Source organism: Danaus plexippus, chromosome 14, assembly GCF_018135715.1.
Source record: "Danaus plexippus chromosome 14, MEX_DaPlex, whole genome shotgun sequence".
NCBI lineage: Eukaryota > Metazoa > Arthropoda > Insecta > Lepidoptera > Nymphalidae > Danaus > Danaus plexippus.
This window is the reverse complement of record NC_083546.1, coordinates 662672-676185: the sequence shown is the minus strand read 5'-3', so window position 1 is coordinate 676185 and position 13514 is coordinate 662672. Positions and strand designations below refer to the sequence as shown.

Here is a 13514-nt window from a genome sequence, read left to right as displayed (position 1 = left end):
TAAAAACTCTTTGGTTCATTATTACTTATACAAGAATAATAAAAATTAAAAAATTTAATATATATATATATTAATTCTATAAATCTTTTAAACATATCTTAAAATATAGTTACATGATAAGGAACGTGAGTGCATGTTATTTATCTTGTTGGAGTAAAAATAATGTTATCGCTGCACTCTGTGTGATGTTGACCTTGTGTGGATAATTGAAAATACATGCTGTATATACACAAGAATATTATTATATCAGACAGTAAGAATATCTTTGACCAGACAAAGAATTTTTAAACATAGGTAGTATATGTGCATGATATATATCCCTAAGATGTATCCGTAATCTCTGTCTATACACACTCCATAGCAAAATAATGAAGTCTTGATAAACCTAATCCCTGTGTGATAAAATATTGTAAGTACAATGTGTCTGAACATATTCTAGCTCGATTCATTGTATGGGAAACCGTTCTGTAGTGGCTATGAGGAAAATAGATTTTCAATAAAAAGTATTAAAAAAAATAAATAAATAAGTATAACCTTACAAATAACTTAATATATGGCATCTTATTCATGTGGAATGTATGAGAGCATCATAGCTTTCATCATGCGTTGACTGGTAACGCTAAACGGGCAGTGAGTTCTCTTCCCCGGCCAGCCACAGCACCCAGGACCCGTCCCACTAAACCTTTGGGCACCTCCTCTGGTAGTTTTTGCTTTCCTGTAATGTTTATATATATAATAACTCAATTTATATAAAAAAAATTAAAATATCTTGGTTAAAATATGCTTTAAATATACATATTGCTATATTTTGGCCTTAGATCTAGAACCGTCTTCTCAATAGTTTGAAATTGGGAATCATAGCTTCATCTGATAGTGAATGTTTTCTTCATATTTTGAATAACATTAAGAAAGAAGTCTAAAAATAAGAGAATTGAAATGAACACACAAGTTAGCTTGGCTAAGGCATTGTCCATAATAAACAGAGAGCTATAGACAAATAAGTTAATACTTTTTTTATTAATTAAGATACTTTGTTATTTTAAAATATGTTCTTGGAAATAAGCAAAAGTTTAGAAGTATGACTGAAAGGCCATTTAAATTTAATTTTCTCTGTTTAATGACTATTTCAAAGAAAAGTTTATCTGTTATGAACACAGTTTAAATTTAATTTTATTTTAAATCTACTGAATAAATGGCAATAATTATTAACTCACCGACAAAGAAGTCAAGAATTAATTGAGCTACTTCTGTGTCTCCGGGGCCAGGTTTCTTGACCATTCTGAGCGCTGGATTGTTACAGTACTGAGCGCTGGTAACGAGTTGAGAAGCGCTGTCCTTGGAACCGATTAAGAGTCCTCGGGATGTGATCTTATGATCTGGATGGATTCTATACCATGCGGCACCTTAAAAGATTGTCAGATTCAGTAAGAATCTTATTTCAATATATATTACATTAATAAATATATATACATAATTATAATTTAATTATGCCAAAGGACATTAATTACTGTATATTAATAATTTATGAAGTTTTGTCATGCCCTTGTATTGATGTGACAGTATAGGAGTAAACAATGCCAGTCTAATTTACTTTTTCAATGTGTCAATTATTGTTAATATATAACATTTAAACGACATTTCCCAGTTGAACATAAATCACATGTTATCAAGGGTGTTATCATTTTTATAAAATTTTATATACATACAATGTGTATGAATAAAATAGATTTATATATAGATATATTTTTTTAACCGTCGACGCAAAGAGTTTATGTATGAGGCATCCTAATCCGTGTCTCTCAAACGGAGAGACCGATTTCGATCCGTTTTTTTCATTTGCAAGCTAGGTCCAGTAGAGTATGTGTTTCAGCCCTTCATAAATGATGCAAGACATTTTTTGGCGTGTAACATCAACTAAACGCTTCACACGATAGTATATTTGTTACGTGACAGTAAATGCATGGGTTCTTTAAATTTATAACATGAACAAAATATATTTAAACATTAATATCTGTTATAGCTGTTAATATTTCGTCACCTCTGACATAGTTGAGGGCTCCGCTCCAATCCCTGGCCCTGGAACTCGTCCATTTGGAACCTTCTTTCAAGGTCCCCTCGGCCAACCAACGTTCCGGGAATAACGGCCACTGATGAAATAACAGAAGATATTGCTAAACTATCATTACTTTAATTTAATGACACGAACTTGTAACGGGGACGTTATTGGATTTACATTAGTATTTTACCATGTCTACATAGCCGCTAAATACGAGCATTCGAAACTAAAAACCGGAAACGTAACGTCTGTAGTATAACGGGGAAGACTCGTGCTAAGAATACAGGGGTATTTAATAGCCTTGTTCACATATTTAATCTTAATGGAAACTATGTTTCATACTTATTTGAATTCAAATCAAATAAATACAATGAGAATGTATTAAATATAATATTTATTATTTTACCGTTTACACTTCTACAATACAATATTTATAGAACATAATGATCTGATAATATACAAAATCCTCAAAGTAGTATTTATGATATGCATAAAATATTTGGGCAGTATAATACTGTGCAATTTATTATCTGATCCACAGATAATCTAAAGCAAATAAAACTACCTTCCTTTCTGGGGCTATATATATTTCTGTCATTTGAATTTTTTCTATATACTAATAAATATTTGTAGTTAGCAAAAAGTATGGACCTACTTGCATAAAGTGGAGTGATTGCTGACAGAATTCAGCTGGTGGATGTTGCCAATACAGGTTGGGATGTGGAGCTGATATGACTGCAAACTTGTGTATCAATACTCCCTGACAGTGGACTACATACCTGTTACAGACAAATAAATATATATTATAACATCAAGAAAAACTCCTTCATCAGACATTTAATAACATTTTTAGGCCTAGATATAATTAATCTATCATTATATGTACTAAGCCATGTAAATTGTATCAATCAGATAGTATAAATTGTAGTTAGTAATGTTATCGGTGACGGTACATTATTGAAGAAATTATTATAAGACAATGAACTGTTTACAAATATTAAAGTAAGTTTTAATGAAGAAGACAATAGTTTCTTGAATATGAACTCACCAAGTTAACATACCACCGATTCCAAAGCCGACCATCAGAGCTGGGTTCTGTTCTGATGTTCCGAGGGCTTCTAGTAATGCTGTTATTTCCTCCACAGCTCTTGGAGGAGATAGATCACTCCTGTATCCGCCCTCACTTGCTCCAGTACCTCTTAAGTCCAGAGTCACTACATGATGGCCGGTCTCAGCAAGACGTCTCACCACAGAAGACCAACTCGGCACCCACAAATTACGTGTGTCGGGGGCGTCGCCGAGAATTAAAACTAGCTTGCCGTATTTAGGGCCGGTTTCTACATAGTGATATTTAACACCCTACAAGTTTACAAGATCTTAAATTGAAACAAATTTATAAAATAACGATATATTTATTTATTCTGATTCATAATATAAAAAAAGAATTAATATAAGACATTTTGAGGAAAAAAAAATATAGAATACATAAAAAATATGTTATAAAAAAAATACAATTATAGGAAAGGGTATGTGTTACCTTGATTTTAATGTAACAATGAATACCGATGGATGAATCCACAGTAAATTCAACCACGGCGCAATCCTTAGATGATTTCTTTTTCTGTCCTTTCCATAACCTTTTCACCGAGAGCTTTATTAATTGCCACAGTCCGATAAATAAACTTTTCAATATTAAATCTACCGCCTCCCAGCCAAATACCACTTGCAACACTTTATTGCTATTCACACTCATTATTATAACTAAATACTTAAAAACTTAACGATATCTTAACACGTAAGACGTGTTCTATAGTTAACTGCGCGCGGCATTCTTATCAGTTTTTAATATTTTATCAAACAATTTGAAACAAACGGATGTAACTGTAGCTGTCAATGTCAAGCTTAAAAAGATGTGCGGTGTACTCAAATCAGTGGCCCAAATGAATTGGTATTACAAAAATTAAAATGAATTCCTAGCAAAAAATGTAATGATTTTATTTCAGCTCAGTTTAATTAAAAGCTGTGAGGGACATGGTTTGATTCTGTTTATAGCATTAGTATAAAACATAGTTTCAGATACAATTTTTATTAAAATAATTCGATCTGATTTGTAGTTTGTACTATTATGTTATAAACTAAGGATATTAATCATAATCATGATTCATGCTAAAAATGGACAACTTAGATCGTCTAATGGAAAAAAAGAAAAAAAGGATAAGAAACAAAAGTCAGCACTTAACCATGCGTAGTTTCCAATGGATGTCTACTGTCTTCGCTTAAGGATTTAAAAACAAATTAAGGTACCAGACAGGGCACTCAAGTAGTAAAACCATAATGACAAACGTAGAAAGGCAAGTCACTGTACCTAACGACGAGCTAACGAGTCCCCAGTACGTTTAAATCTGCTCGTTCAAACGCCTACAGCTTTGTAAGAGCAATAAAAGACTTTAATGTTGAAAAATTGCCTTGTGCATGACGTGGGTTATATTTATATTTTATAATGAGCTTTATACTTCGTGTTTTAGTCAAATAATTCGCTTTGATCTTTTGCATGTAATTACTTACACATTAATCTCAACAGATGGCGTCAGTTGTGTATATAGAGATCGATAGGTTTTCATTTACAAAACTAGGTTCTTCGCTGAAATCGCAGGTTAGTAAAAAAAATGACTATTTGCGTTTTTAAAAAAAATTATCTTTTCGTTAAGCATAACGATTAAAGGAATGTCATTATGAAGTGACATAGATATGTTTTATATAAATTACGATCCTATACACATATTTTTTTATTGTATGAAACATGATTTTGTGTGACACAATCCCATATATTACATGCTGTTAGTAAAGACTTATATTACAAAATATCATTTCTTTCGGTATATTTAATATTACAATATTTTATATACTTTATTCAGTGAAAATTAAACAAAACTATTTATGAAAATACCTTTTATAACAATTGAATGTGACATAGGGTAAGCTCTGAGGTCCATAATGACACATGAAGTGATTATTCTCAAATGTAGGTACATAAGTCCTCAGTTGAGAAGAGCGATCTTTAACAAAACGTTCAAGTGTTATTTGAGAGTTGGAACGTGCCGCAGCATCCCTACGATTCCCTCGCTGATATGAATGATTGTGGTTGGATGATTATCTTATATATTTGGGTAAAAAAATTATACATACCCATCCTTACATTCTTGTTGGTGCGAAAATGATAAGGGATATACGTAAGGTCACAGTCTAGTGAATGTTTTAAGATATTTTTGATTTCATTTCATAATAATTATTATCCTACCACCTCGCTTCTGGTCTTGATAGAGTAAATTAAATAATTATGTCACTATTGAATTATTTATCAATATTTTATTGAATCATTTAGTATTCTTAGAACAAATAAAAATCGGTAAGTACAAGAAATCAATCTAGACCGAGTTGGTGTCATTGAAATGTCACTGATGGTGACGTTAGCTGACGTTTTACAAGCCGATACTCGTTATTTTTTTATGCTTTGTTGATGAAAAAAGAATTTTTATATTCATAACACATCAATATGATAGGGCTTACAAGTATATTTTTTTTATTAAAAAACACCAATATTATCTGAAGATACTCGTATCTTATTTTATAAGGATCAAGTTAAGTTATTATATAGAAGATTGTTTGTGGAAAGAATTATCGGATCTAATTTAGAGGAGTGACTTATATTTAGGATATTCACCGCTATGCTTAGTCCAAGTTGGCATCGTCACACTACATGCGAAGCATTTCTTGTATTTTCAACAGAAGATTTATTTATTTTTTTGATTTTATTTATTTATTTATTTACAGGTACATTTAGTTTTTGATTTTATAATATTTAGGTGACTATCATGATGCTAGACAATTTATAAGAAATATAAAATAATAGACAATTGGTGCTCAAGAAATATATAAATAGAATATCAACTACCCTCGTATTACAGATTATACGTAATTCGTAATTATTTATTGCGTTTTATCCATAAAATGTTATCTGTATTATTTTATAGTATATAATATATAATGGTGATAGAACAATGTAAACGAAATACATTGACAATGAAGCTAGTGACTGTGTATTGTATATAGCGAGGGGTGTTATTGTGATGTTAATATCTGAACGGGGGCGACACGGACACGACGGCAGACTGCCATGAGGCACGCCCCGCGTCGTGAGATGATTAATAAACAGACTATGTATTGAGATCGAGACTACATTCATAAAACCATACGGACATTTACTTCTTTACATCTTATGTAAATTTATTAACATAGATAATAAAAAATATATTTTCAAACTGTCAAGCAAAAAAAAAAAACTACAAGTGACAATTCGATTTAACCACAAGCCCGCATGCAGTACAATGGCTACCAGTCTACCGCATTCGACGCGTCATACTAAATGATATTTGAAAGCGTTCGTTAATCTCATAAAAGCTTTAAGTTTCAAAACGTAATGGAGATATTTATCAAATTATTCGTTATAATGCCCCAGGTACGAGGTGTCGTGTTGCCATCCATTTTGTAATAGGACGCTAGCGGATCGACGGAGCGCTTTTTGGTCGGATTTGGGCATCCGAGAGCGCAGATTATAGAATACGTACCTATATAAATATATTTGGCAGAGTATAATAACGATCTACAGTACATATTGTATTACAAAAGCTTTTTTGAACTGTTTTTTTTTTATACAAAGCCATTATTCTATACACAAGATCATGTTATGGTATGTTCAAGGAATTATAATTTAAAAGTCAAATTGTTGAACGTTGGCATCTTTATATACATACAGAATTCATATATGAAATGTCATAATGAAGTTTGTATTAAAACTGTATTTAAATGAAAAAATTACCCAACAGAATTGATCATTGCCAAACCGAGCACGAACTGAAAAAGAAAAATCGAATCGAATACTGACTGAGCTCGGACATTGACTTAACTCTTGTCAAGTCTTTTTTTGGACTTTTTCCGGATTTGACTTTTTGTTTTTTTTTTGTTGTCGGACATGACGTTTCATCGTATGTCCGTATCCGATGAAAGCACGTTAGCGTCTACATCGCACAGCCACAATGGAAGCCACTCGTTACCTACTTGACTGTGTAACTTCATTTATGCGTCTCGTTCAGGGATGTTTACTATTGAGGAAAGAGGACTTTTATGAGCACTTTGTTACTTCCATTCTGAAAGGTTCATGCTAAAGTAGTTTGCAATAGCTTTGACGTTTTGCTTGTCATGATTTTATGCATGCGATGCACAAATATAAAATGAATATACTACGTGCATAGTAAATAGTTATATTATGTTTCGTACAGATTCCTATGATTTTCTTATACATACGTGTATGGCGTGTAATAATTTTACTATGTGCCATCAACGTTGTTTTGAAGAATTTTGTTTTGGTGCTATTTAGTACTTACAATATATCAAGGTCATTTCTGTTTTGAGAAACGGAGATCAAAAAGGTTAGGTATACTTATAGAAGCGAGATAATGGTAAAAAAATACCATTACATACTAACAAAATGTCCAGTCACCTCCTGTGCATCAGTCAGCATTTTGATTTCTATTGAGAGGGTGCGTCACGCGTAGCTCGCAATACCTATTATCGCGCCCCTACAAAAAGATTCATTTAAAATGTTATTTTACACCCAGGCTATGTACTTCCATTGTGCGGACGCTATTATGTGAAAATGTAATTGTAATAAATTACAAAAAGCTTTTTGTACGACTATGAACTCTGTGACTTCGGCCATGATGAAAAAAATATTGTCTATAGCAATTACGTACGTTGATAGGACGCCATTTTGTTCAATCTGGGGGTGCATTGCATGTGACTGTTATTGAATCCCGCTATTCAATTACATTGAGTGGTTATATTGCGAAGTACTTTGAATATTGGTAGCCGTTACGAATACTTTAATAAAAATAACAGAACGCTTCAAGTATATATGCGTGTTAGAAGTAACTTTGAATCGAGTGCGTAGTCAATTGTTTTACAACTGTATGTGAATACTATATCCGTGTTCAAAGATAGAAAACGTTTTGGAGACTAACCATCTTTTATATAACGACAGTCAGTGCTCGACTGCATTTAGTTTAAACTTTCCTGAATAAAAATCGCCACATTCCGTTATGCCCCGACCGGCTAACGAAGGCAATTTGAGTGTCCGTAATGAAGTGGCAGCGCTTCACGCCAACAATTAATTCACTCCATTTTTATTTAATTATCTGTCTGTCATATATCTAATTAATATTTTATATCACTTTATTATTGTACTTCGGCTGTTTCGATGTTTTAATATTGCTTGTTGTATTTGCTATTAAAAGAATACGAAAAATAAGTAAACAAAAAGTATATTACTCCTTTAAATGATAAAATATGTAAAGATATAAACAAAAAATACGAGTTAACAAGTTTTAAACTGTTAAGACGTTAAACCGTCTGATCCCGGTGTTAAGATTTCGCAGATAATTTATATTTGAATTAAACGAATGTTTAACTCAGAGTTTATTAACGAAGGAGGTCTTTGTCTAGCCCGCTAATTACGAGATCACAATCGTACAGTCCACAGCCCGCGGTTTACAAATTAAAAAAGTATTTTATTATCTGTGACGGGCAGGTGCCAGTTGTGTAAGTGCCTTCGTTAGAGAGGTAGCGCGTTCTGGAAAACTGCAGACAATTATATACCTCCGAGAGCGCTAGAGATAAAAGCGTCTAGGTATTCAAATTATAGTTTAAATATCTCAAGGACCTCTGGGTTATTTATTAATGGTGTGACATTGGGACATTTTAATAAGAGTTGTACAAATGTAGTTATAAGAACAACAAAATGTGTGTACAAAAGTTTTTTATATTGTTAAATAACTGAAATGTCATTTGCCTTACAAGTATAACGAAATTGTAAGAACAATTGACATATCCTGTAGCTATTGAATATTGATATAAGTTAGGTAATCGGTAATTATCCAAGATATGTTTCCTACCTTTATAAATAATCGATTATATATGTGGCATACTTTTGATCTTTTTTATCATATAAAAAGCGTGTTAAAAATAATCTTGGGAATGGTGTATAGATATAAATTATTTTTTCGTTTTAAAATTACGTTACACAAATTATTGTTTCGTTAAATGTGTGTTCATATTCGTTCGGAAACACGAACCGAGTTAATGCGAAGTAAATTCTGTTATACTTATTGATAATACGTACCTACATAAATTTTAAATCGAGTGTAAAAATTTTCTTTTACTTCACGTAATAAAATGTGGTGTGGTGTTATTGAATCCGCAATTTAAGAGAAATTTTTTTGGGATCGCGGCTTCGTTTTGATGACACGAATACCGCAGAAACTCGAATGAATGAGATAATACGTAACGTTACACGGTCAAGTGATGCGAGTCATGGCGTCTCCGTGTTACCGAACGGCTTTTACTTCACAGAGGCTGTAATGCAACATGCAATAGACCGTCGGATTTAATGTTATGAAAATTTGTCTCTAATAATGTCACTAAATTCAATGCTCGTGTGTTCATGTATCGTGTCTTTTATATGAATTTCATTGAAGCCTAACATTTACATGACATATTGATTAATAATTTAATTTGGGTGCGTATGAATTATTTCCGAAGTGAAAGTTTTTATCGTTAATTTCCAATTTTTTTTTCTGTTCAAAAATCGTTCGCGATACGAATATATATAAAAATAAACTAAATTAAAACGTCCGTATTTAGATATCGGATGTAAATTAGTAATTAGAGTATGAAATAAAAATACCTACAGTAAGTTTAACATAAGTTTTTACCGTGTGACTACAAACTATGCGTTGCACGTTTATCAAAAAAAGAAAGTTTTTCAATCATTAACCTCGGTTAATACTACAATTTGCAAAAGATTTATGATTGAAAAACTGAATACTCACTGTAAGTAGTTCGACCACGAAAACTAGTAGTAAGGACAAGGATTATTATAACCGTAATAAATACAGTTACAACAGAGTAAAGAGAGCTTATTATTAAAAAATATATAAAAACATTAACGATTTATTTGAAAAGAAAATAAATAAAGAGTGTATGAATGAGATATTATTTTAAGTAAGTCATGGATAGTGTAGCTCGGCGGGTTGTGCGTAGTCTTTGTTATCAGTCACGTACATCCAATGTATCGTCGAGATGACCATCAGGACGGGATGCTGTGTTGTTACAACTGGACCATCCGATTGATGCGAGATGACGTGATGAATGCTTAATTGGGTTATATTTGTTTATTATCATAACACACGTGGTTAGGACCAGATTTTTGTTGGTCAACTTACTGGTTATGGTAATTATGACTGGCCGTAGTGAATATTGTTTTTCAACTTATAAGATACGGCGAGGTTTGTTTGAATTGTTAATTTAATTATGATGTTTTGTCTCATTTTCGTATATTTTTTACTTAATTTTATGTTTAATAAGGGCAATAAATAATTATTTATATATTTGTTGATATAAATTATACATGCAATGATATCAATACAGTTTTTTTCGTATATTAATTTTAACTGTGTTCATATCGTAGTAAGGTTGAGTTATTTCATTTTCTATAAACATTGACTTGATGTTATTAAATATGTGTTTAAGTAGAGCTGACGACCTGGTGGGGCGGAGTCCCTGTCCGCCAATCCAGTAACTGATACCAAACTTCCTTTGACATGGAAACAACGTAAAAACCTACTCTATCACATCATTATAAGAACCAAAATCGTATTCCTCGTGCGGGGACCTTTGTAAATGATACCCCTAGTTCTTCTAATGCCTGATGTTGCAAAGTAACTTTTATTACATCCAGCGAAGGTCACATTCAGCTCGCTTCAGTCGTGTCATCGATACGATTGAACTCAATTGGGGCTCTATGTACCGATAAAAGATTATGTAATCATCACTTTGGTGTTCAGGACTCTGATTTTTTACATATAAGCAGTTGTTTTGACTTCTACAGGTTCTTTGTATACAACAATGATGTCCGCTCAAAATATTTTGACGTCAAAAATATCAAAAATACAGAAAACACAGAGATGGGGCAGATAAAAAAAAATTGGTGAAATGTAAAAAAATAATAATAAAAAAAACATGGCGCACCTGACGCCGGAAGTCATTAGTAAATAGACACAACGGTCGATCTCCCCGCTCCGAAAATTACACAAAACAAACAAAATCCACCACCTACCACCTCCGAGCCTCTGGTTGCCGCCGTAAGGTCGAAAACGGTTTTCGTTTGAAGCAAATTTAAATTTGTGTACATGTTAAAAGTCTGCTCCACAATCCACCCCACAATACATTATCTATTGTAACCATCTACGAGATGCTTCGGCCATACAGAACGCTCTTACTACGGCTAAGTAATTTCCGGCGGACCTTGCTCCTGATTCACCAAAAATTCTGTTTTATTATGTGACATCCTACGGAATTGTGTTTTGAAATTATTTGCGTTCCAGTTTAAGCAAATTATTATATGATTTTTTTTGAGATCAAAGATTTTCGCGAGTATTCATTTAAATGAAACTAGTATTATTCGGATTTACTACGCGGATTTTATTATTTAAAAACTACATAATCCCGACGTTTCGGTTACTTTGCAGCAACCGTGATCACGGGCAGACGAGGTGTGAATGTCTGCAGACAATAATACTAGTTTCATTTAAATGATTTTTTTTTCAAATAACATTTTCAAACTGCCACAACACACAGGCTTATGTGTTATTCCGATATAAGTAATACTAAGGATTTTTATTAGTAAAGATCTACTTTCGACTTTCGACATTATTTTTAAATGATCTTCTTCGTATATTGTATATTTCATTAAAAAAATTATAAATATTATTGGGAGGAAATTTAAATTTGGACAGAACTTTAAGAGTATTAGACTAGCTCTCCCAGTCCTTTGTGTGCAGTACCTCTTAGTGACGTGAATATTTCGAGGGCAGCCCGACCCCCGCTTATTAACTTACCAAAACCAACAATTGTGATTAAATCGCGCGTGAACTAATAAAATAATAAGTCTTCTCCTAACGCTCCACGGACAGACAGGGTCTACATGACGCCAGGACACGAAACTTTGTTAGCTACATAAAAAAATACCTACCTATTAATGTTCAGTTCGGAAACAACTACTCGAAATAATAACAAATGTATTTTCATAAGACTTTAAATCAATACAACTTTGAAATGATCATTATTTTATAATAAAAAAAAATCTTTTCCTCGTCTTATAATAGAAGCAATTATATTATTATTATTAAATGGCGATTAAGTGTTGATTGAGAGAAGATATAAATTTAAAAGGTTTAAAAAAAAACACAAGACGTATATTAAATGCGATGTATTCTAGAACATGTAGCCACAGCGCAAAACAAGCAGAGACACGGGAAGGGCTTTAATTTCATTACAATTAGCTGTCGCAGTATGAATAATTCAGAGCCCGTGTCGGAGCGGCCGACGTAAACATTCAAGGGTTAGAATGACCCGTTTGCTGTTTGTCGTTGCCGCGTAATCAGCGTTCATCAACGATTTAGATTTGTAACAAATTAACGTTCAATGATTTTAATTGTACATTTCACTCGCCGCTTGTTTGGCTGCTGATGTTCAACTGTTGTCCGGATAGCGTTCGCATTACACCTGAAATTTCACTGTTAATTATCAATGAGGCAAGTTCGTATCGTTAATATAGTTGAGAGCTTATCTTTCTACTCGTTTGTCGTTTTAAGTAATCCTAGCTTGTTCTAATATGTCTAAATATAATAACCTCAGTGTGTAATCTCATCTCGGTCTAAATCCAGTGATGTGTCAACGCCGTATTTCAGTTTGACTGCAGACATACGATCACCTTTCAACCCCGCCAGAAGGATTCGGTTCAAAGAAATACAAACTATATTATTTGGATTTACTTTTGAATACGTCTATACTCGTCAGTTAAAACCTAGTTGAATTTTAGTAACTTTGAAAGGAGAAATATGGATAGAAAATGCAATCAAATTCAACTCAGATAAAAAAAATCGCACTTGTAAGTTGCTATTGAAAAACGTGCAATATATTCGCGCGATATCAGTACAGTCATATGACATTAGTGTGACGACACGTCACTGACAAATTATTTGTAAAAGTCATAGACAGATTATAGATAATCATTGTATATGTTAATGATCTGTGGGTATGCCTTGAACCGCTTTCTCTCACTATTTAAATCTTACATTTCATCAGCGACGAGTGACAACTGGCGACGCTCACACATCCGACTGTAACACAACGCCCATTTACATTAAACACCCTAAACAGTTTTAATTATCCAGTGATTTTTGTATACATCTTGGATATAATTGTTTATATTGGTTTGTGTTACGTTATTATTTATAGATATTCAGGATTATTATTTTGTCAATTTAATCAATTTTTATTTGTA

General features: G+C 32.6%; 1 protein-coding gene across 1 annotated transcript; it reads right to left on the bottom strand.

Moving 5' to 3' along the window:
- Nucleotides 1-27: 27 nt before the first annotated feature.
- On the bottom strand, nucleotides 28-3953 carry LOC116769384 (uncharacterized). Its single transcript, XM_032660451.2, has 6 exons — nucleotides 3594-3953; nucleotides 3105-3415; nucleotides 2712-2835; nucleotides 2039-2147; nucleotides 1215-1403; nucleotides 28-715 (listed from the first exon to the last, which is right to left on the bottom strand). The coding sequence occupies exons 1-6, from the start codon at nucleotides 3807-3809 to the stop codon at nucleotides 600-602; spliced, it is 1065 nt and encodes a 354-aa protein (XP_032516342.2). The 5' UTR covers nucleotides 3810-3953; the 3' UTR covers nucleotides 28-599.
- Nucleotides 3954-13514: the final 9561 nt, after the last annotated feature.